Below are 25,870 nucleotides of genomic sequence, written 5' to 3' on the forward strand. Positions count from 1 at the left end.
CGCAGGACGGCTGGAGGTGTTGAGTAGGATCGGCCCATCATTAAATATATAAGGCAGCCTCTTAAACCAGGCCTGGATTGTCGATCCAATCTCTGACGAGTTTGGAGGTGTGGCCTCGCGAGACTAAGTATAAGGTGATCCCATGGGATCTTGAAAATATAGTGATGAATGTATCAGTGCCGAGTTTTGTTTGACACGTTTTTCTATCCTTGTGGAATAGAAAATCTAAATCAGCAATGCCCAGTTTCAGGGCCCCAAAACACCTGTTTGTTGTTCTACTTGCTACTACACTGATCTAGAACAGTTCTGTGAGTGGCCGTTCTCCCCTGGTCTTTCCCAGGCGTACAGTACGTCTGTCTTGCTGCTGTGTTTTTCCAGCCAGTAACACTGACAGTGGATGTGTTAAGAGACTAATGAGCTTAGCTCCGTCTCCCACCTGAGGCGCAGAGCCACACTGGGCTGTTTGAGCTGCAGGTATCTGACAGAAACACCTGCCTGGTGGGTAGACCACGGTGCACCCCCCCACCCTTCTATCCCTGCCTCCACAACTAACCGAGCTGCACACGACAGATAGCACAACTCAGCCCTGTCAACACGCTGGATAATCAGCAGCAGGGGATTCTGGGTAAGCCGTAATAATCCCTCAGATGGAATATGGAAAGCATCAGAGAGTTATTCAATGGGATAGAGATAAAGGTGGAAAAAGTGTGTGTGTGTGTGTGTGTGTGTGTGTGTGTGTGTGTGTGTGTGTGTGTGTGTGTGTGTGTGTGTGTGTGTGTGTGTGTGTGTGTGTGTGTGTGTGTGTGTGTGTGTGTGTGTGTGTGTGTGTGTGTGTGTGTGTGTGTGTGTGTGTGTGTATAATAGATGTGACATCTCACAATATACAGCGTTTCCGTGAAAAATACAAAATGCATGCAGAGCTCTCCAAATCCCAAAGAAGGTAGGCTACTACTGCACGGACTAATATGAAAACATTTCTGCAATAGGGTGGTCAAATTATTGTGCTGCACCTGTAAGTCAATCCCCAAAAGGCTAATTTAGTCAAAAACGGCAGAGGATTCCCATACTCCTCTTAATGAAGCACCTGTAGACCCCACTGATGCACCTCTTTCTGGAACGAATCTCACGAGCCACATGCAAATGCGATCTACATTGCTGTTTCATAAGGCTAATTATTATGCCATATAGCGTGTGAACATCTACCATATGTGAGGTTCTGCTCTTCTGTGAACATTTCCGCGTTAAAAGAAAAGCGGCGCATCAGAGAGAATAACTTAGCACCTTAGCACCTTCCCCTCTCTTTACAGCTGAGATGATTAGTGTAGGCTAATCAGCTGGATGTGAGAACGATGTGGTTATTAACTGGTCCACTGTCAGGAAGCTTTTGGGAGCAGTGCAGGATTGTGGGAGTGGGCAGGGATTGTGTAGCTTCATTTCAGATAAGTGGCTAATCGCTAAATGCTAATTGCCCCCCTGTTGAGGCTTTACAAGGGAGGCCAAGAAATCCATTTGGACTTCGTCTCATCTCACTCACTGTTACTGTTCTTTGCGAGTGTCCGATGTGTAAAGCAACTGCTGTTGACGCTAGCACCCCGCCAGAGCTCACCAGTCTCTGTGAACCGTCCCTGGATTTCAATGGAGTTGCAGAGACAGAATCCTATATATTGATTTCCCCAGACTACAAACACACACACACACACACACACAGCCCCAGAGTAGACTAACACATTACAGGACCATGAGGATCAGACCTGAGAATCAATGTTTCATCAACATAAAACACACTTGACGAGAGATGAAAGGTTGAAATGTTTGATCGAGTCGGAAAAGACACAAAACCCTACTGTAACTCTCAGGCTGTCTAATAATCCCCCCTTGTTGTGCCTAGCACTGGCTTTGGCGTTGTCCGGCTCTCCGTAGTCATGTAGCCTAAATCATGTAAAACCTTGGTTAATTATGCTTTGGGAAATAATCGCCAACGGCTATGAAGCCTGCGCGTAGCAGACCCTCCCTGGGGCCCAGATTTCGAGGGTTTTAATCGGTTAAATATGTGCGCGCAACGTCGCTAATCGCAAAGTAATCTCACAGACTCTTTTTATGGGATTGCACACAGCAGTGGGATTACGCTGCCACAGATCAGACCTGATTTGCATAATCCTCTGATTCTGATAAAACAAACGTTTGTCCTTCTGTTGAAATAAATGTGCCGTTTAAGCTCAAACTTCGGTCGGAATGTCACCTCATCCCTTGCTCATTAAGTACTTTAAAATTACCCAGGACTCTGTCTGTAATGTATTCTTCAGGTGATCCTGAAAAGGCAAGGTATTCAGCTCTCTACTCAGGGGAGCCTCAGGCTTTTTCACCATTTTATTGTAGCCCTGAACAGGCACATCTGATTCACAAATCAAGGGCTGGGCGATTACAGTGGCTGGCAAGTCTAATCAGGTGTGCTTGCTCTGGACTAGATGAAATACATGGAAGGGCTTTTGGTTCCTGACAACTGGGAGTTGAACACCTGTATAAAGGAAAGTCAATCAATCAAATGTATTTATAAAGCCCTTTTTAGAACAGCAGTTGTCACAAAGTGTTTTTACAAAACACCCAGTCATTTGTTTCCCAGGGCCAATCAGCAAAAAGAACCAAGTCTAATGATGTTATTGAAAACCAAAACAAGTGCACTAAATCACCACCAACTAATCAGTGAAAGCGCGCGTGCGCATCTAAAGATCTCTGCATATATGGATGTCTCACGGATGTAGCCTCTCAACTGTCCTCCGTTTTCCGCATAGTAAGTTTCAGTGAAACCCTTCATGTGTGGAAGCGCTGCGATAACCCGGGCAAGGCGAGTGGGCGGGGAAGGCAGCCCTGAGGCGAGCGAGGAGGAAAACGTTCTGCTGACTCTATCGCTGTTGAGGGGGGGGTGTTAAGTTGTGGGCCACCCCGCCGACAGCCAATGCTCCATAATCATCAGCTCTCCATATCCAACTGGGGAATTGATGCCGTCTCAGCCCTCACTAAATGCTCTACGAGCTCCATTGGCATTTCGCTGGCCAGTGGTGGGCATCTGCTCGGCATCGTTACTGCTCTCTGCCCAAACACTCAATCATACCTCCAGCTCCACCACTCAGTCTTCCTAATGACAAAATCCTCTTGTTATTGGATTTTTCTCTCACTGTAGACGTTCGTAGCGATTGTGTCATATTTTGTATTAGTACAGTGGCAATATCTGGAGTATAATGGCAGTATATTCACTGTGGACCAGTGTTTCTCAACCCTGTTCCTGGGCGCCCCCCTGCCCTGCATGTTTTAGATCTCTCACAGCTCTGTCCCACCTGATTCAAATGATCAGTTCATTATCGAGTTCTTTATGAGCTACATCAGGTGTGTTAGGGCAGGGAGAGAACTAAAACATCCAGGGCAGCATCCAGGAGCACGGTTGAGAAATACTGCTGTAGAAGCAGTTTCTGGAGTCCCATCCTCATTTAACTCTATTTCTAACAAAAGATTCACAATATAAATGGATTTGCGTGAATACAAATGAATCATTGCCTCACAAATCGTTGCAACGACACATATCGATACCTTGTTACAAATCTGAGTAGGCTATAGCTGGCAGGATGTGGAGTACAGTGGTGGCATAGCTTGCAGAGGGCAATCCTTTTTATAGCCACAGTCAGGGCCGGCTCCAGGCATAAGCAACATAAGTGGTCACTTAGGGCCCCAAACTGCTAGGGGGCCTTTGACTACTTGGGAGCCCCCGACCAATAGGGGAAAGGGGGCCCAAATGGAGTACACAGTATCAAGAATATAGTATCTTTTTTTATTTTATAATTTTAACCTTAATTTATACTGGGAAATCAAGCTGAGACCAAGGTCTATTTCACAGGTATTATATTGTATAGAACACACACACAGAAACACATGCAAAGCGCACACACATTTACAGTTAACAGTAAAATGGTCACGTATCAAACATTTGAACGCCGTTATAAACACCAAGGCTTTTAAGTTAAGGTTAATTTGCAAGGCATTCTATTAGTGTAGGGCATGGTAGTCAACACTGTTTTACCAAACTCAGAGGAAGCCTTTGGTGTCTGTAGTACTAGCCAGTCTTGTGTGCAAGTCTGATAACTGCAATTTCTCAAATGCGATTTTGAGGTGAGCTAGAAAGTTTCTGCAAGACAGCCTTCTTTCGAACAATCAACCAATATCTGGCCCTTCTGGAAGTCAGATGTTTCAAGGTATATTTGTCAAATGCACCAAACAACACAGCATCATCCTGTACAATTAAATTATTGTGAAATGGCACCAGATAATCTACGTAGTTAGAGTTAAGAAGAAGAGTATATAAGCAAAATTATAGCTAGACAGAAAATAATAATAATCTAAAGCACAATATACATAACACTGTACACTAGCAGCAATTAAAAAAGTGTATTGTAAACTAGCAGCAATCTGGGTAGTATTTTGATAGAGCAGCAGTCTGGGTAGTATTATTGAACATTTAGATATGGCAAGTATGGCAGTAATATACACAAGTATGACCTAGCAGCAATGGAGAGTTATTGAAATAATAGATACATGAGTGCAATAAGCTTATGAATGGTGTCATAGCACATTACAACTACTTATCGAGAACGAAGAAGAAAATGTACACACAGCTTTAAATATATCAAGAGGATAATGCGATCATATACATAACATGGTACATAGCAGCAGTTTAAAAAAAGACCTGTAGATTAGCAGCAATATTGGTAGTAGTATTGAATATTGCAGAAATGGCAAGTATGGCAGAAGTCCCAGACAACTGAAGTTTGGAAAAGATGTGTACGGAAGTTAGAACAAGTAATAAAGTGCAAAGCTGCACGATAGACTGACGGCCCGTATCCACTGGTCGTTTTAAAGACGAAATTCGCCTACCGAAATTGTCAATTGAGTCATGTGACCGTGTGCGCAAAGCAGTGTGGGGAAGCTGTCGTGAGATGCGGAGGAAAATAGAGCTCCCCAGTATAATATGCACATTTTAGACGAATTTTACGCCGCATTAAGCCGATAGAAATTCAGATAAGGTTGCTCAGGACTGGAGAATAGGGTGAACCCAAAAGGAACGGTGCTGCGCACCATTTGCAATGGTGCGCGGTGAAGCACCATTGCAAATGCAACAAGCCTCTTTCTGTTATCCATGTTTGGTATGGAAATATTTCCGTTGGGAAGTTGTATCATTTGTTGAGAATGCTAGGCCTCTACTGAGCGGGAAGACATTTCATTTGGTAGGCTATTAATAGCTAGTTAATATAATACCTTGTCAAATACACAAACATAAAACAGGTACTGTACTAGTATCCTGTAGCTACTTTATCATCCAATAGAACTATTTAAATTATGATTTTATTTGTTTTTTCATTTTTATTAACCTAATTATCCCTTATATTTACCTGTTCTCAAAAAGCGGATTGACATCAATAATACCGCTTAGTAACTTCCTTCTGATAAGAAAAACTGATTTACACGCCCACAAAGTACACGCCCACAAGCGTACAGCCGTGGCACGCGAAAATCCTGAAAGCCTATAGTGTACACGGGCCGTGAGTCCAGAGATTTCAATACAGACGCCGACGCATGCGTATCAAGTATATTACTTTGATCCTACACCAACAAAAAAGCGGCTTGCGCAAATTTCATGCCTATGCTGAGAATTTGGACCCTGTTTGTGAAATAAACCATCAGCTTCTCGGCCAACTGTTTTAAAAGACCTATGACAGTCATCCAATGTAGTGAATTTGAACTCATCCAAACCTACATTTTGAGACCTATTGGAATAGCATTTACTTTACATTTTATTTTGCTTTTAGTAGTAATCTAAGATCCTCAAGTGGAATGTTGCATGTACTGGAAATCAGACTAAGCGTGTGAAAGCTTGTGCAAGAGAGGGAGCAGCCACACAGCTATGGTACACTACTGTGTCTTCTGCATAACAATGTACATTTCAGTTTCTGACAGTGGAACAGATATCATATTGATAGATGGAGTACTATGCTAAACAGAATAGGACCCAAAATTGAACCCTGGGGAATTATTTTGCAGACATCAAGAAAAAGAAGTAGATACAATCGCCTGAGTTCTGGACTAAGGCACTTTTTAAACCTTATAAGCAAGTGTCCGCGGCTTTGCCCAGTGATGTCAGTTTCACAAGCAGAATGGAGAAATCCACTGGAGGCAGACTATGTAGCAGTAGACTTCTTTTAGTTGAACATATTTGGTATAGTACTGTCTTTCTGCTGTAGTACCTTTCAGTTTAGCGCTAGTATCTGAAGTACAGTGGCAGTATCTATATGGTGAGTAGAACAGAAATAAATTAAAACTGTAACTGTGTGTCTCTAATCGTCCCAGAGCAGCAGAAACACGGCCGTGACTCATTACTGAAAGAAGAGATAATTACTGCCTCCTCACCCCCCCCCTCCCGCTTTTATTCCTCCCTCTACAGCCGAGTGATTACCCCTCGTTAAAATCTGAATAAAACAGTGTTAGCCCCGATCGTTAGTGCTCTCCTACTTCTCACACGCTCAGTCATTTGCACTCAGCCTCCCACTAAATGAATGGCCTTTGAGGAATGTTATTCTAATTCCAATTAGCTCTCAAAGCTTGGAAGGAAGCCAAGGTAGGAAAACACACACACACACACACACTCTCATACTCAGTTGCACACACACACAGCCAAAGCGGAGTCAGAACAGCAGCTAATGGCCCTGGCAAGTCTCTCAGGGAACTCGAGAGCAATTACGCTTTAAACTACACATTGTAAATCCCTCTCCGATTAGTGAATTCACACACCGCTCCATAACCACTGTTTATCTGCCACCAATTACCACTCACATCCACCGGAGAGCTTTCACAATACAAATAAGGTATATACATACACACATACACACACAGAGGGAGTGTCGTAATAGCAGATTGCTCTGCGTCTTATCTGTTCCTGCTTGTATGACTGGAGGATTAAGTCACATGACCTAAGAGACAGGAGCAGTCAGGCGCCAGAACTCATTTTCACCTTCAAAGTGTGTCTTATCTCCTCCAAGACAGCTCGCTCTGGTGTGTGTGTGTGTGTGTGTGTGTGTGTGCATATTACAGAGGCAGGTGAGATTTGAGGCGCGGGCGCTGTCTATGAATATACTCTACTGTATATATTTTTAGCTCAAAAGCATTTAACAGCAAACATCACAGGTCTGCCCTGTGTTTCATTCTGTCTCTCCTACCTACAAACACACACAAATTCACCTTTCTGTCTTTCTCCCACACACACACACACCCATACACGCTAAGGTCCCAGGGGGTGCGGCCTCCTGCATTTCAGCTGTGGTTGCCAGGGTGATGTATGGTTCCTATGTCTGGTCATCCAGCTCAGCACCAACGCCGTGACGACTCCAGCCACAATCTTCCCAGCCAATCAAATGGTTGTGCTGACCTGTGGAGAGCAGTGAGCGGTGGCCTGGCCTTCAACACTACAGTATAATCAGAAACATATTTGTCTAATCCTATAGAGCTCAGCTATATCGCCATACAGACGCCATCAACACAGAGACATATAAGCAGCTTTTATTGTATGACAACGTTTTGCTGTCAACATTATCCCGGATTTCTTTTTTTTTCTTTCTTTTTTTTGCTGTATGTCAGAGACGTTAAGTTGTCAGAGCTTCCGTGTTTTAATCCAGTGCGTAGTTTTCCATGATTCTAATGCCCCGTCTACACCTGCCTAACACGCACCAATCCATCCAGATCATGTCCTGATCCTGGCGTTATCTTGTCCGTTTACACTTTCAGCATGAGATTAGATCACAATGTGTCTTTTAATCGTCCACACCCGTCTAAAAAATTGTTACCATGCGCTACCTGTGGAAGACATGCAAATTTTTTATGTATTTGACATTTTGGAAGATAACATTTCTACCAAATAATGTTATTTAAAAAAATATTTTTTATGGTTACTAGATAATACAAATAATAACAATTAAATAATAACAATTTTAAAATAACTATAACTATAAATAGGGTGGGTCAGGGTGCTTAGGTGTATATATTTTCAGGGTGCCCAGGATTCCTGGTGATAGCCCTGCCCTTTGTCTAGAGCAGGGGTATTCAGGTCAGGACCTTGAAGCCTGTCCCACTTTTTCTGGGACTAATTTGACCAGGGACACCAGGTGGGTGCAATTAATGTAGAGGTAGAACAGAATACCAACAGGTTCTGGACCTTAGGGGTAGGCTGAGGAGTAGAAAAGTCATGACCAAAGCAGTAGATAACAAAGGGAATGTGGCTTGGCCAACTGATCATAATAATATCCATGTCGTCTATATCCGGTGTTCCAGGATTACGTTTTTTTCCTATCCGATAATTTGGCTGGATAATAAATACATCTGTAGAGAATGTAATTATTAAGTTGTCTGGGTGGGTAAAATGGCAGACCTTTATTTATAGGTCAATACTGCTCTCTGGTGGTGAATATGGACGTGTTTAGTTTCCTCTTCACCCATGTGAGGAACACTTGAAGGTTAGTGGAAAGTCAAGGGTAAAAAGAGAAAACAATAAAGGCCCAAACATTTTTATCAGGACTTTGGTAAACATTTGGACGCCAGCTGATTGGTCAGAGGTTCGAACCATTAAAGAGCCCTTTGCTATTCTTTGGTAACGGAATAACTTTGGCTTCTTTCCGAATCCTAGACCTACACTTTTCTCAAGGATTGGATGAAAAATGTGGCTTGCAGTACGGGCAAGGTCGTCTGCTACCAAGACAGTAATCCAGGTTAACATCCAGGTCGGTGGTACCCGGTGGTTTGTCCACGTTAATAAATGTCTTCACCTCTTCAAAACTAACAATTAGCCGCATTGACATCCCGGGAGATGTTTATTTTAATTGATCTGTTCAAATCAATACCGTTGTATTACATTACGTCACAACATTCATTGGACACTGCATCACTTCTTCAAGAAAGCCAAGCAAACAAAACGAGTAAAATACCTGAAAATATACTTTAGGTCTATATACATGCATCTCAGTAAATATGCAGTTGTGTAAACTGGATTATTTAAAATGTGTCTACTCATTCTTTACATGTGTATTGAAATCAGTAGGTTATTTATGGCGAGAATCCCCGAGGGCTCATGGAAGACGCGGAAGCTGTGTTCACTGCACACGGTCGCCCAAACAAAAAGTGCCCCCCCCCTCCCTTGTCAACAGTTTTCATTATTTACACCGCAAATTGTCTATTACACAACAACCCATTGTTTACCCATTCATCTCCATTAGGAACTGGAATATTAGCAGACAATGGCGGGCGATTATTTGGCTGTGTTCGTAATTAGTGTGTTGGGAATGCACAGAGGCAGCGTTCAAACCGCGTGTGTTAGAGTGCCACCTACTCCAGAATCATTAGCAATGTAGATGAGGGAGAAATGATCCACCGCTACCCTCGTCTCCTCACTCTTGTGAAGAGCGCCTCGATAATGATACACTTGTCATCTGGATGGATTCCCGTAGAGCACCAACGCAAACACAGCTGTGTGTGTTTGCTAGTGTGAATATGTGTTTGAAATGTACATAGGAATTAAATCAGAAACCCGAAAGCAATCAGGGTGGTTGAACTTCCAGCTATGGCAGAAAAGGCATTCTTGAGACATGAAAACCACCCAAGTGTTCATAGTACTGTAGCATTTCAACAGTGAGTCATGAACAACACGTCTTACTTTTGCAAAGAAGTCCTTTAATACAAACAGTCAGTGTATCCATGACATTCCCAGTAAAGCAGAAGTAGCCAAAAGAACACTGGCGCACATCCTCCGTGCTGGACTTAAAAGTGCCATCTAGGGAAGAGGCAGGGTTAGTACTACAGAACGAGAGCCAGGTTTGGTTTCGGTAGAACCGCAGCTCTTGAATTACGCAGTTCTAAATGGTACCCCACCACCTACACGGCACACTGCTTTTGACCAGGGCCGGTAAGCCTTGTCAATAGTAGTGCGCTATTTAGGACGCCAGTTGAAATGTGACGTCGCTAGACGTCAAGACTCAAAGGCGCTACCAGGACCCACTTGGCATTTGACCAGGCATGCCCGCCTGATACCTTGTAAGAGTTATTCAAATTTTCACTTCCAGGTGACGATATTCTTATCTGCAAAATGCAAATAACATGATTGCACCTCAGATAGTTTTTCAATCTGTAATGATCTTACTACCAAGCAGGGGAGGATATGAAAGCAGCTGAGAAACATCAGATCTTTTTACGGTAAAGACACTTTGTATGATATGTTCCCAATAAAATAAGCAACATTTTCCTGTTTTTGTGATTACAGATATCCTCGTTATCCTGAGCGGCTGCGTTGCTCTGAAACGGCTAACAGCAGTCACATACTCATGATACTGCAGTTTGTGGGCCACCTTTTAGTGCTGATTCATGACAGGTCCCCGAATGGAAAACGTACGTGCTGCTAGGGCGTGCACACATTTGAACGTGAGCTGAGGACATGCTTGTCTTTCATAAAATATTCTGCATGTCGACAAAATCTTAACTAATCTGAAAGTATCATTTTACTCAAAGTCTAAGCTCCTGAAATGGGTGCGATATGCAAGCAAAGCTAAGGTCTTAATCCACGGGAGGTTAAAATGTATAGATTTAAAAGCGTAAAAAATATATCTATCACCGGTACAACTAAGAAATTGTCAAGTAACTGCCTTAGAGAACATGGATAGTCCTGTCAGTCTGGTGTCCTCCAAGGTTCAGATTCTGGAGCTCAGCGAAGCCTGACACCCAGAAAGGTAGCCATGAAAAACACTACATACATAAATATACACATTATATAACATGTACTTTATACGTATGCATGTGAACGTAAAAGTAACTTATGTACATTACACACAGGTCCGGGTTGACTATTGCACTATGTAATAAAGTTGACTATTGCCGATTTCCAGTAGACTGAGTAACTTGTTACACCCCCACACCCACCGACGAGACCTAGATATTGCAAATGAGGCCCCCCCCCCTCCCGATGATACCTAGACATTGTCAGAGCCCCCCAAACCCCCGAGCCGTGATCTAAACATTGCCAATGAGGGCCCCCTACATGTGACTTACACACTGCCACTGAGGCCCTTTTCCCTAACCCTCCCCTGGATTGCTAACCAACCCACCCAGTGGATGAAGGAAACAGAGTGCCTTTTTCGGCTTTACAGCTTCTATTGTTCAACTGACAGACTCAAACTTCAGGCTTCATGGTCAAATAAATATCATTGTTAAAAAGGTAAAGAAATAAAAAAATCTAATTAAATAAAAACAAGTGAGATTAAAACAACACCATGGACATCCTGGACAAGCAGCTTGTAAAACATCCCTCCAATTAAGTACAGAAAATAACTTATTTTAGGCAATTTCTTAAAAAAAAAAAAAAGAAAATCAGGATTTTATGTTCTTTGCCTTTGTTCATACAAAAAACTATTACTTCTGACAAGTCCTCTTTTGAATATATCTACAACTGTACAAGTATTTAAAGTTCATGAAAAAATTCTCATTTTAGCACATTCATTTACATAAAAAGGCGTCTTTAGTCAGAGGCTTAAAAACGGTTATAATAAATGATAGAAAAGGAGATCAAAAGACGGCATGCTACTGACAGTCTTGCAAATTAGTCTTTTCTTCGATGGCCTGCTTCACTATTTCAGCCAACTTCAAGCGATCCACTTTATCAGAAAAGGCCCGTCCTACAACAAAGACCAAAGAAAAACAATGTGAACTGAAACCCTTGTAAAAATATATATATATATATATATATATATTTTTTTTTTAAATCCACCTTTTCTGTGAACATTATAATTCATCACAAACGTCAGGGTCCTCTGCCCCCCCCCCCCCAATCCCCAAGTATAACAACAAAAAAGGAATGGATGACTATCACATGATATTAATCCACTAAACAGCAAATGAAGGTTACAACCTGATTGAATGTGACATTACCAGAGGGTAGAAAAGCCTTCCCATTAGGGCATTTTCACCACAGAGGGTCTGTGTGTGTGTCTGTGTGTGTGTGTGTGTGTGTGTCTGTGTCCTGTGATGTCCATACCGTCCCAGCCGAGGCCCTGCAGACCGTCTCGCAGCAGCTTGCAGTCCCGGTTGAAACGCCATGCCTCATGCATCACCTCGTTCAGCTTCTCATCCTCGTTCTCCCCTGCCACACGCAACCAAACACGCCGTTACGTACAGGTCATTCTGCGCGTCCGTGCGTCTGCGTGCCAATCACTGGGAGATGTACACATGTTTTGGGTGGTGTGTGTGTGTGTGTGTGTATACAGACACATTTTGCTACCCAGGGAGGGGGGAGAAAAATCCCTCGTCACAACAGTAAAACTAAATGCTACCTTGTGAGGACAGTTTTTCACTCCCCACGAGGAACACTGCTATTTCTGGCATATGGGGTAAGGCAGGGGGGGAAATGTTACAGTTAGGGTTTAGTCGTTATAATTTGGCTTAGGGTTACAAATATGTAAAGGTAAGGGGTTAGTTTTTGGAGTTAGGGTCAATATTAGGGTTAAGGGGAAATAGAATTTTCAATGAGAATCCATTGTTCCTCCCCAAAGGTAGGTCACTATGAATGCACTACAGGACTATACTTGTGAGGACCAAAACCCCTCAGGAGCACACTAAAAGGAACAGCTTAGAGGTTAGAATTAGATGTTTTGGGTTAGGGTTATGGTCAGAGAAAAGAAGATGTTGAAATGCCAATACTTTTTTGGTTCCCCACAATACAAGGATAGTAAAACCTAGAGAGAATGAATGAATAGGTTTTACTAAAACAATTCTGCAAACGTGTTAGGATTAGATAAACAGGATTGAGTTAGATATACGCGTGCGCCTGTGTGTGTGTGTGTACTGACCAGCCTGCGGGAGGATACACTGAGCAATGACGTCTCGCAGTTTCTCCAGGGCCACGTTGGAGTTCTCACCTCCGTTCTCTGGGTCATGGATGAAGAAACCATCACTCTGCTTACTGCTGCAGGCGCGCACACACACACGCACACACACGCACGCACACACACGCACACAATCCACTAGAGTTAGTCCATGTGATGCAGATCTTCATCAACCGCAAAATAGGGACAATCATGTGACAAGACAGGCAGACGAAAACGTGGGGAGGGAGACGGGGGGGACGCGTGGGGAGGGAGACGGGGGGGACGCGTGGGGAGGGAGACGCGTGTGGAGAGACAGACGGACCCTAGAAGCTTCCTTTTCCTCAGGATGGGGTTATTGACTGAGTTTAAGGGCTTGAGGCTGACATTGAGGTCCTGTATCCTCATGTTGGCCAGCTGTTCGGCATGGGCCTGCTGGATCCCAGCTACCACCGCCTGGAAGAGGGAGGGACAGAAAAGGAGGGGGGTAAATGATAGACCCTAAACCTGGCCGTTAAAACGGCCAATATCCACAGAGCCCTGTGGTAAGTATGATGAGAGGGTGTCTTCGTGAAAGCTTTGAGATGAGGGAACCGAAAACCTAGGCAGGCTCCTTCCCTGCCCTTCCACCAGCCCACCTTGTCCATCATCATCTGGGCCGAGGGCAAAACGTTGTCCAGGGGCTCCGTGCAGTTGAGCCACGGGTGTTCCAGGACACCCTCGATGGTCAGCCTCTCCTCGGGCTTCACCTTCAGCAGCCTACGGATGGAGGGAAACACACCCCGGTGAAACAGATTCTAAATCGCCAGTCCAACAGAACACCTGACAACGGACGCTGTCGGCTATGTCTCGTGAGTTTTACTTGACAACACAGCCATGGAATCTGTGACACACACATTACCGTTTCCATTGAGACACAGGGCCACACACAGGCTCCTAAACAGTACAATGTGAACACACACAATATGTAGATGTATACTGACGACACACACACACACACAGCAGTGGGGACATACTTGCGCACAATGTCTTTGGCCATTTCTGAGATCTGGCTCCACTCGTCCTCGGGGAAGTCAAAGCTGGCCGTCATGATCTTCTTGCGCATGTCCTTGGGGATGGTGCGGCTGTGGTGTTTGGAGTAGAAGGGAGGGTAGCCACACAGCATCACGTAGATGATCACACCAATGGACCACAGATCACAGCTCTGCAACACATCACCTTGTGCGGTTAACATTGAAATGAGGTCAATACCCTATAAAAGAAATGGATTACAAGTATTTGATGGAAATGGAAACCACTGAAAAGTGGGAATACTGCATGTTTCCACCTGTGGGAAGAGATCCTTTTGTCAGAGAAAACTCCAATTCATATAAGGTGTGAGGTAAGGTAGAGACTCACCTGGTTATAGATATAGGGGATGGGTGAGGTAGGGTAGAGACTCACCTGGTTATAGATATAGGGGGTGGGTGAGGTAGGGTAGAGACTCACCTGGTTATAGATATAGGGGGTGGGTGAGGTAGGGTAGAGACTCACCTTGTTATAGGTATAGGGGCTGGGTGAGGTAGGGTAGAGACTCACCTGGTTATAGGTATAGGGGCTGGGTGAGGTAGGGTAGAGACTCACCTGGTTATAGATATAGGGGCTGGGTGAGGTAGGGTAGAGACTCACCTGGTTATAGATATAGGGGCTGGGTGAGGTAGGGTAGAGACTCACCTGGTTATAGGTATAGGGGCTGGGTGAGGTAGGGTAGAGACTCACCTTGTTATAGGTATAGGGGCTGGGTGAGGTAGGGTAGAGACTCACCTTGTTATAGGTATAGGGGCTGGGTGAGGTAGGGTAGAGACTCACCTTGTTATAGATATAGGGGGTGGGTGAGGTAGGGTAGAGACTAACCTTGTTATAGATATAGGGGGTGGGTGAGGTAGGGTAGAGACTAACCTTGTTATAGGTATAGGGGCTGGGTGAGGTAGGGTAGAGACTCCGCTGGTTATAGATATAGGGGCTGGGTGAGGTAGGGTAGAGACTCCGCTGGTTATAGATATAGGGGCTGGGTGAGGTAGGGTAGAGACTCCGCTGGTTATAGGTATAGGGGCTGGGTGAGGTAGGGTAGAGACTCACCTTGTTATAGGTATAGGGGCTGGGTGAGGTAGGGTAGAGACTCACCTGGTTATAGATATAGGGGCTGGGTGAGGTAGGGTAGAGACTCACCTGGTTATAGATATAGGGGCTGGGTGAGGTAGGGTAGAGACTCACCTTGTTATAGATATAGGGGCTGGGTGAGGTAGGGTAGAGACTCACCTTGTTATAGGTATAGGGGGTCGGTGAGGTAGGGTAGAGACTCACCTTGTTATAGATATAGGGGCTGGGTGAGGTAGGGTAGAGACTCACCTTGTTATAGGTATAGGGGGTCGGTGAGGTAGGTATTATTCCAGACTTTTCCTTCTGGTGTCGCCTTTGAGCCTCAAGTACCTAGAAGCGAGAGAAGCAAACGGCATTTCATCTTTAGAAGGACATTTGTAAATGTTCCCGCACCCAGGCCCAGCTTTTCAAAGTCGTTTACTTGGATCAGGTCTATTAGATACAATAAAATGCATAGAAATACAATAATAGGAAATAATAATCGACTTAGCCTCCTGATCTATGATTTACATTTCTACGCATTGAGTACTACCCAATTGGAGAGATTCTGATTAAAAGCTGTTGCGTAACTGGGCCCTGATGCCAGGTCGGCAGAGACTGCCCGTCCTCACCTGAGGTGCAACGTAGTACGGTGTGAACTGTGGGGTCATCAAGTCGCCCTGGTCGATTTTGGCAAATCCAAAATCACACAACTTCACTGGTGCATCCTAGAAAATCACCGGAGAACAACAAGGAGGACATTATATTTTGAATGGACGGTCCAGGATGGTCCAGTGTTTAAAACCACTCCCTGCAGTGAACATAAACCACTGCACCGTGGGTTATGTTCTGGCCTGCTGATATTTAAACACACAATGAGCCAGTATTCACAACTTTTCTCCTCTACCCAAATATATAACATAAAATCTCTCTAATACAAGTTGGGAGAGGTGATGGGATTTTCCTCTTGCAACTTTACATTTTTGTAATTTACTTGACATTCTTATTCAGTTTCTTACATTTTAAAACACATGCTTTTTGTAAACCATTATAAGACAACTTAGCGAAGGTTGAGAGTGTGTGTGTGCCCACGCTACCCACGTCATCCCATTCATCTCCTCACCAGGGAGTTGTCCTTAAACAGCAGGTTCTCTGGTTTCAGGTCTCTGTGTGCAATATTCAGCGAGTGACAGTGTTGCAGTGCTTGGGCAATCTGACAGGAGACAGGCCACAGAGACAGAGGCTCAACTACAAAACATTCATGGGATATTATGTTAACCAAGCATGTGTACATTAAAACCCAGGGAGGAAACACAGGGCAAATAATCCTCTCTCTTCCCAACATGGAATTAGTCCTGCCTCATCCCAACATGGAATTAGTCCTGCCTCATCCCAACATGGAATTAGTCCGGTCTCTTCCCAACATGGAATTAGTCCTGCCTCATCCCAACATGGAATTAGTCCGGTCTCTTCCCAACATGGAATTAGTCCTGCCTCATCCCAACATGGAATTAGTCCTGCCTCATCCCAACATGGAATTAGTCCGGTCTCTTCCCAACATGGAATTAGTCCGGTCTCTTCCCAACATGGAATTAGTCCGGTCTCTTCCCAACATGGAATTAGTCCGGTCTCTTCCCAACATGGAATTAGTCCGGTCTCTTCCCAACATGGAATTAGTCCGGTCTCTTCCCAACATGGAATTAGTCCGGTCTCTTCCCAACATGGAATTAGTCCTGTCACCAAAATGTTGCAGTCCCAATGGGATTTTGTAGTGCACTACTTTTGACCAGGACTCATAGGTCTCAAGGGCTTGTCATGGTAAAGAATTAACCTGAACTGCCTTAAATAAAACAAAAAAAAGAAATACACATTTATCAAGCAGTCAAGATCTTGATAATCATCAGATAAGTGGATGTCTTTCTGACAATCCTTGATTTGGCCCCCAACAAAAACAAGACACCAGGCAAGCCTAGCTCAGCTGGGCTGCAAAAGAAAATACTGCCCTCTTGAGATTCCGGTTCGCCCACGTGAAAGGCTGTGTCTTTAACCACTACACCACAGAGCCGCATATTTGGCGGTGGTCAGTATAGCATCTTGTCTCTTTCCTGAACAAATCCTCTTTTGCCACTGGTCGTTTTAAATGTTATATGGCCATTCATGAATGACATTGATATAGTTAAACTGACTAACGATTCTTACTAAGTTTACCTCAACCACAAATAGCGTCTATGTATGCCGTTCGCCACTGGCCGTTTTAAAGCTTATTAGCCAGTAATAAGCTTTACCGGTATCTACTAACTTACTGAAATAGTCGTAAGAATTTAGCAATTTAATAGCAAGTCTGACAAAGCTATTTCATTTCATGGCATAAGAACATAGTTTTGTATTTCATTCGTGAATGACATTAATACAGTAACTATCAATAAAGTTGATGATAACTAACCTTTTCATCATGTGAAAAGACTTGTGGCATCTACCAGAAATTATTAATAACTGCCGTTGCTATCAATAGAGTCAAACTCAGGACTTCCACATGAGAGTTATAACATAACTACGTTTTTAAGCCAGCAAATGTGTTTGTCTGTCCTGACCCAAAACGCATGCACGGATGCATACTTCAAATCCACAAGAAACAGTCGCAATATAACCGTAAACTGTTTTATTTCAGGCTTACGATAATGTAGTTACTGGAGGTTTTAGCCAGCAGAGTTTTCTATACGGAACAATTCATAATGCGAACTTGGCTTCGCCTGCGAGGAGATACGAACTCGGGACCTATAGTTCACAGGTCCACTTCTCTAACCGCTACGCTATTTAACAAAGTATACTCAGTCAGTCACTCAGTAAGAGACATTCGCTCTGCTTGGCCGGCTCCGCTTACGCGGTTCGGCAAAAAGTCGATAAAAACAACGGACCTTGTCGGGAGAGTGAACTACCACGTCTGCTGGTCGGCACCACGACAGCCTTGATTAACCTGTGGTACCATGCAGCGTAGAGTGTACTTCCAGAAACCTTGTGTTGTCACTGGGTAGACAGGCGGGGTACCTGTTTGGTGACTTGGCTGGCCATTTTCTCTGTGAAGTGTCTGTGTTGACTGATCCTGTGGAACAGCTCGCCTCCCTCCATCATCTCCATGACGATCAGTAACCTCGCCCTGACATGGCGGGACAGAGCGATCAAGAGCAAAAGAAGAGGAGCGAATCCGTGCGTGAGGGGAGGAAAATTAATGTAAAAAATAGTTTTTTGTGTGTTAATCCTCTCATATCCACGCTAAAGGCAGCTGGTTAGTCATTTCATCAGAGAATGCCAGTGACCGTTATTTACGTGCGGCAGTCGCACGACAGACGCTAAACTCTGACAATCAACATGGCGTCACAACAGTGGCGGGCAGACTCCACCCCCCTCACCTTGGACTGGACTCGTGGGGAAACTGCACACTGTTGGCATACACCTCCATGACCCGTACGATGTTGGGGTGCATGGCGCACATCATGTGGAGTCTCACCTGGGGGGGGGGGGCAGGGGAGGGAAAACACGACACAGCGGCCATTTTAACTTATCGCAGTCAACTTTCCAAAAGTTCACTGTTTGTTTTGTGTGGCCTGCTATAAGATTCCCAGTGTTGTTTTCACCTTTTCCTGTTTTGTCTCTAAATATTGCATAGGTTTATTATGCCCACATTCAAACTATAAATGTAACTGCTATTTCAAGTTGTTTTGAATATAACATGCAAGATTAGGAACAGTACCTAAAAAAAAAAAGTGTATCCAAACAATGGTCAGTTCATTCCCAGTAATCGACAAACTGACAGATTATGGAAACAGTCATTGGTTGCAGTCCTACCGCATCAACATGAACAAAAGACACTTGGAAAAGCGAAACAACAGGTTCCAACCTCATTTCGGGCCTTAGGCCGATCAATGAGGATCTTCAGGGCCAGTCGTTCCTGAGTCGACTTCTTTACACAAACTCTGCAGAGAGGAAGAAGAAGATATTAGACAGCAGCCAGTAGGCGGACGTAGCGGTGAAGCCCTGGCTTCTGGTACATGCAGTCCAAACACAGATAAACAAACACACTGCAGCACGGGTTTGATTCCAGCAGCCTGATACTACAGAACACTCACCTTTCCCACTACTGAAGTATAAAACACCCAAAATATATATCACAATAAACGGGGGAATATCAAATCTGACAATTTCACAGCAGTGACAGTAAGTCAGTAGGTTGGAAACAGCGTCAGCCCAAGTATTAACAGACTTTAATGAGTTCCTCCAATCAAACAAACACAGATGGCTCCTAAAAATAACACCACATACTCAAGCCAGCAGCATTTCCATTCACATCCAGGCCTTTAAACATGTGCTGCACCACCCCCTGAACTCCCACCGAGGACACAAGCATTCAATCCAAACCAGAACCTCGGCTCCTAAACTCAGATTCCACTAGAAATAAGGCATATTCAATCCTGGGGGAACATTCTGCTCTGACCAAAGTTCAACCCGGAGTGGAATTCCTAATGCAGAGGGAGTGCCAGGCAGGCAGCAGAATCTTACAACTAGTTCGGCTGCAGAATAACCCGGGTAGAAAGCAGGGATACTGCAGCCAAGAGAGGCGACCAAGTGTGTCTTCATTGGGGCTTTTTTAATGGTGTGGGTTCTGGATGGGGAGGGTGAGTCTGATCTACACGTTGCGTGTGTCTGTGATCTGGGGACGGGTGGTCCTGGTCGACACAACCTGCGTTCCTCACAGCGCTGTTTGAGTCAGCCAGGCAAGGGTGATCCATCTGAGAATCAAGGACTTGGGCTGATGTGTCTTTTTGTATTTTAATTCAGTGGTGTGTTTTACTTGTGACAGATCCAGATCAAATGGTGGTTTTACATCCTGAATAAACAAGTTGAGTGGTGGCGTTTGCAGTGGAATGGGAGAGCCGAGTTGCCCTGTGTTTAGTATGTCAGTAGACCAAACAGTGAGTTGCCCCGTGTTCAGTACGACTGTAGACCACAAACAGTGAGTTGCCCAGTGTTCAGTACGTCTGTTGACCACAAACAGTGAGTAGCCCCGTGTTAAGTACGTCAGTAGACCACAAACAGTGAGTTGCCCCATGTTCAGTACATCAGTAGACCACAAACCGTGAGTTGCCCCGTGTTCAGTACGTCAGTAGACCACAAGCAGTGAGTTGCCCCGTGTTCAGTACGTCAGAAGACCACAAACGGTGAGTTGCCCCGTGTTCAGTACGCCAGTAGACTACAAACGGTGAGTTGCCCCGTGTTCAGTATTTGTGTCAGTAGACCAAGACAAATACTCCCAGTATACAAGCAGGCTAAAGTGTACAGTGGTTACATAATCAATTCCCACCTTTGTAACAGGGAAGGATCCTGAGGTGGAATTTGAAGCTAACTACAGCTTAGCGTTAGAAAGTTCTGAGAGGCTCCAGCTAGTGTTGTAGGATACCCTTATGATCTGTACAGACTGGCCAAAGACGAACCAAAACAGTTGAAGGCAGCTTTGGGGCAAAGGCAATTAAAGGCAAATCAAACTCCCTAATGGCGAAAGAGCATGTTGGGGGGGGGGGTACCAGGTGCAGCTGACTTGGTGAAATCCAAACATGTCACTATGACCCGGTCACAGCGTGTTAACATTTCAATTGGGTGACAAAGTGCTGCACTGTTCACAGTGTGACAGCCCCTTGAATGCTATTCTCCGTCCAGTCTAAAGCCAACTGACACCTCGCAGTAAAATGACTTCATCATATCGGAGGTCACGAAATTATGCACGCCTGTGCTAAATTGCAATCAATTAGGGAAAACTGCTACTAGAACCATTTAACAGGACAAACTGTATGAGGACAGTGCTTACCTAACAGGTCCACTGATCCCAGCCCCCAGCTTCTGTGTCCAGTTGATGTTATACTCCTCCAAAATGGAGGTTTCCTAAAAGAAGGAGAAGAGTACAAAAACCTAAAGATTTATCTGGCAAAATACACACAAAACAAGTGTTTAAAGCCACATTCCTGTTCACAGTAAAAAAGAAGCTAACAAATGGCCTAGGGTGGTGGCCTAAAAGCCACTACTTTTTGGCACAGATAAATCACTCCAGCATGGGTTTGATTCCTCCCAATGCCATTAAAACCACAATCTGCACCAAAAGATTAGTCTTTCTCTCCTCCAGAAATAAAGCATAAAATGTCCCCAAGTTATTGACATAAACAAAATATTGGCTAATCCCACACTTTGTCTAGGTCAATCTCTTGTTGTGTACACACAGTCTGGCTGTACTCATAATGCATACCAATTACTCAACAGAGGCTTTTCTTTAGCTGGAGATGACCCCTATCCCCCTGGCTTCCAACTCAGGCCCAGACATCCCTACCCAATGACTAGCAAGGGCCTCTTTTGGCAAGTAACTAGTAAGAACAATTTTGGAAAACCTTAATGCTTATGCTAAACTCCACAACTGTAACTTGAAGTGGTCCCTTCTCCTGTACAGCCAAGTCGGGGCGTTTTGGCCCTTGAGGCTTAGCGTGGGTTCCAGTTCTCAGGGGTATGCTATTCCAACAGCCAGCCAGCTCTCCCTCATCCTCGGCTCATTCTGGCCCAGCTGTGTGAGCAGGGGCAACTTGGATCACATTTTATGACTGATACGGATGCCCTGTGACACCCGGCCAAGAGTCAAGACTTGGCCAGGCAGCTGAGGGGGTTTCTGGGTATGATTGGAGGTCTACACTGGGAGGTTTGGGAACATTTTAGACGGAGACATCAACAGTGGGTTCATCGGCAGACATCTATCCACAACACAGGAGGATTTCCCTGCTAAAAACATGTAGTTATGACAGTGTACATTAGATTCTCTTGTACATGAGGCACATTGGTAGTTCGTTGCCCATGACAACTCTGTCGTCGTCCTGGAGTTCTCAGCGGTTAATGTCATCCATGTTTGTGCACAACAATTCCAATACTATGTTTTAGACATATCAATAGTATGTATATATTTTTGTAAAATACAGACTAGCCATTTAGCACACACTTATCCAGTTGTTATCCACAGTTATCAAAACATATGGGCCTCGTCTTTTAATATCAGCGGGAAATTCTCTCTTAGGCAAAAAAAAATAGCAGATTTGTCGAGATCCATGCCGCCTGCAGCTGTCAAACTAAACCTATGCTACACCCCCCCCCACCCCCAGTTCAGCTTGCACACGTTTATGGGGGGGGGGGGGGGGGGGGGTCTAGTTAATTAGCCCCGGTGGTCAAAACTGTCATACTTAAAACAAGCAGTGTAACAGAGATACAGCCACATGGGACCACCAACCCTTACAAGTTATTTGGTATGAACACCCCCCACAGATATGAAAGACACGTTCCAAAACCATAGAGCAAGCCAAACGTGTTACAGTTCAGACCAAGTGCAGGGCCCTAAAACAAAGTCCCCAAGTAAGAACATGGCTTTATAAATATACATTAAAACTAGCCTTTATGAATGACAGATTAGTTGGTTACACCTGATTCTGATCATAACATCACATTCCAGATGGACGTGGACTGTTCTTAAGTGTACCAAAAACATAAATGGTTCATGTCGCTGAATATACAGGGTTTTACGTGCTAGACGGTTATTTTGCTAATCATAAGCCTAACAGGAGCCTATTATCTCAGCAGAGTTCAGGCTACTTCTTATGGCACTACGTTGTGTTGAGGTGGGCGGGGGCTTGTCTTGACCCTCGTCTTAGAAATGCGATCAGACACCAAGAGTCACTTAAGTGCATTATCAATACATTCACAGGTAAGTAACTCAGCATACGTTCCTGTCCCGAGCAAATTGTAGTACCAAGTGCATACATTTTGTCCAGTCCCCTACTGAGGGAGGTGAACTCATAAACCACATACTCCACCAAGCGATTAAGACATACAATTCATCCAACATGCAAATAATTGACCTGTATTGAAAGAAATTGACCATACCTTGATAAATTTGTCTGCGTTATTATCCTCCGACATGTTATCCTTCGATGTTCCACCGTGATGGAAGAGTGTTAATGTTTTGAGTTCTTTACAGTACAACCAAAACAATGCGATTGAACTTTAACAGCTAGTGTTAATGTTAAACAGCTAACGACGTTTCCCTGCCGGATACAAGCTAAAGGTGACACGGAAAGGCCATGGATCACGCTTGATATTCAGCTAGTAAGCCACTATTGAATGAGTTTACTTGGGTAAACCGATTTGAAGACATCCAGCCGGGACGAGATGCCTCACGCCAGCTCGGCTCACAAACAGTGCCTCCAACCTCTTCCGATCGTCCCGAATTGGCTGTAGCGACCATGTAGAGCGGTGAAGTCCCAACTGGTTGTCTTAAATGTCTTGTGGTGGACGGGCCCCAATAGGAAAGCTCACCGCTTTTGGTTGGGGACAAAGAGTAGTGTATTTATAGCCTTGGCTTGTGTGATATGATTGAGTACTTGGCTAGCTAGCAAGATAACGTTAGTTAATACCTGACACGCACCAAATAACCTAATTATGAGCTGCTACTAGCTAACGTTAGTTACATAAATGTCGTTGCATTACCGAAAGCAATCAAAATAGATAAATAAAAGTCAAAACAAGTTTCGCTGAGGGACCAGGAGAAAGGAGTGCAAAGAAAGCGGAGAGGATGAGAAAACCGTACACTGATCGAGTAACGCTAGCAAAACTCGTCGACGCTTGCTTAGCTATATAGCTAGCTTTATGAGCCAGTCTACCTAGCGAACCCACCATTACTTGCCCGCAAGTGTAAAAGTGAATTATCGTTCAGTTTTGATGTCACATCGTTAAACGTAATACATTCTAATCGATGTTAGATAATAACACAAACTAACATAACTTCAATTGTAGTTAGATTATGTGGTTCGTGTCAAAGGAAAAATACAGCAAGTGGCTAACTAAACAAGAACAGTCTACAACGAAAGCCTGGTGTAAATTCTATAAATTTTACTATATTTTACTAATTAACATATTTGGGAAATGTCACAAATTAAATATTAGTTACAATCAACCAAATATAAAAGTGGAATTTACCCCGGTTCATTTGTAATTAATTTCTTTTGACTTTCAAACAAACTGGCAATAAAAAGCCTGCGATTTATTGGACCTTGGGGGTCCTTCTTGTTCAACGCAGGCACAGAGATATTTTTTCGAGCGAGATAGACAACTGTAACCTTATTTCCCCAATATATTGTCTAGTGCCTCTTGTTCGTTACTCTAGCCTCTATCCAGGTTAGTATACTGGATTCTATGGTCTACTTCTATAGCGTTTACGCCCCCCCATCCATCCAGAGGTACGTTTTTCAGTGAACTTAGCTTTTTTTTAATTAATGGCATAAATCTATTGGTGGTTAAAATTATATATATATATACAACTACACCTAGAATATAATATGATTGTAGAGTCCAGAAGCTGGTCTACCTGCATGGTAGCTCTCCCATATTTGATTGTCACCTATCTATTCGGATCGGCATGTCCTCACAGTTAACTTGACCCTAACTAGTAAACGCCTCAGTTAAGAGAGCAATCGTACTTCAGAAACCACGTGATGCAAAGTTTCGTGTAACTCACCCGATAATAGCATCGTTTGAGGCGCCACAGTTAGTTATTACCACGGTGGAGTCAGTACGAAACGTGTAATGGACGAATTCACTCTTGAGACAAGCGTCTGCTAAATGATTTATCTAAATGTAGAAAAAGTAAGCTCATGGATCTTGAACCCCCGGTATGTTTGTTCATCCCCCGTGTGTGAACGTTTTTTAGCATGTTTTTTTAACGGTCCATGGTATATTCGTATGTGTTTGAGTGCGCCCAGTCTGGGAATAGGTGAACTGGCAATGGATTAATCTGAACTCTTGGAAACTGCACAATTATCGTCTGTTTTTCTAGCCTCAATGAAAAACCAGTTCCGCCAGGACATTAATGATCTTTGACTGGGCTGACCAGAAGCTCCTCTTCCATACAGGTGGGGAAGCAAGAGGTGGCAGAATAAATAAAATTTTAGCACTGCCTCAATGTAGGGAGGATCAGTTCACCATGCTCATAGATGGAATATGGTGCCTCAACTGGAAGCCAGTGTAGTGTGAGGACCAGGGTTACATAGGAGAATCTGGGAAGGGTTCAATCACGAGACAGCCAATGTTGGGTTTGAGGGCACGGTCATTGACTAGGGTGTGTTCAGGTGTTCTTTTCTGCTAATTTGAACACCGAAATGACCACTGACGTGCATGGCTGTAGAAACACTGGTAGTCGGAAATTGTACTTTCTTCAGATTACATGAAAATACAGCTGTCTGGGCTCGCACACCGTTAGTTGGTTTGGCGTAAATCACAATGATAGAGCGGAAATGCACCCCGATACCAAGTACCTCTTGTTATGGTGGTAGACTTAGAACATCAGTATCATAGGATTGATTGAAGGATCTTGAGAACGTTGACAAATTGTGTGTGTGTGTGTGTGTGTGTGTGTGTGTATTTGGAGGAATTGTGTAATATCCTACCCAATGCGATCTCCAATCTTATAAAAAAGCAAATGTCTGTGCTGGTTCTCTTGCATGGTGATGGTGCACAAAACACTGAAAACACGGGTTCCAGTAATTTTTTTGGATGTAAAATGTGAGAAATGCGTTGTTGTGGTTTGATTCTCTTCAATGATTACTGAAGGCCAATGTATTCTATTTTGGAAAAATATAATTTAATGTTAATTTTGGAGATGACTAACAAGGCAGTGTCAGTTTTAGGACTGACCAGTGTGAGATAAATAGCAGATATTATGGAGTGAACAGGTATAGGGGGATTTGGCT

The 25,870-nt window shown here is 44.0% G+C and overlaps 1 protein-coding gene across 4 annotated transcripts; it reads right to left on the reverse strand.

Annotated features, from left to right (window-relative positions):
• Positions 1-9,735: 9,735 nt before the first annotated feature.
• On the reverse strand, positions 9,736-24,420 carry mapkapk5 (MAPK activated protein kinase 5). 4 transcript variants are annotated; one of them, XM_029124379.2, is made up of 16 exons: positions 24,102-24,420; positions 23,257-23,443; positions 23,010-23,051; positions 20,908-20,981; positions 18,946-19,021; positions 18,458-18,555; positions 18,096-18,204; positions 16,174-16,263; positions 15,683-15,778; positions 15,321-15,401; positions 13,949-14,136; positions 13,571-13,691; positions 13,258-13,388; positions 12,918-13,033; positions 12,107-12,211; positions 9,736-11,747 (listed from the first exon to the last, which is right to left on the reverse strand). In XM_029124379.2, exons 2-16 carry the CDS (start codon positions 23,368-23,370, stop codon positions 11,653-11,655), a joined length of 1,536 nt encoding a protein of 511 aa, XP_028980212.1. In that variant the 5' UTR covers positions 23,371-23,443; positions 24,102-24,420; the 3' UTR covers positions 9,736-11,652. The 4 variants fall into 4 exon arrangements, with proteins under 4 accessions (XP_028980212.1, XP_012992376.2, XP_028980213.1 ...); XM_013136922.4 differs by lacking the exon at positions 24,102-24,420 and having other exon boundaries at positions 23,257-23,972; XM_029124380.2 differs by lacking the exon at positions 24,102-24,420 and having other exon boundaries at positions 23,010-23,972.
• Between the last annotated feature and the right edge of the window lie 1,450 nt (positions 24,421-25,870).

The sequence above is a fragment of the Esox lucius genome, chromosome 13, assembly GCF_011004845.1.
Source record: "Esox lucius isolate fEsoLuc1 chromosome 13, fEsoLuc1.pri, whole genome shotgun sequence".
In the NCBI taxonomy this organism is placed as follows: domain Eukaryota; kingdom Metazoa; phylum Chordata; class Actinopteri; order Esociformes; family Esocidae; genus Esox; species Esox lucius.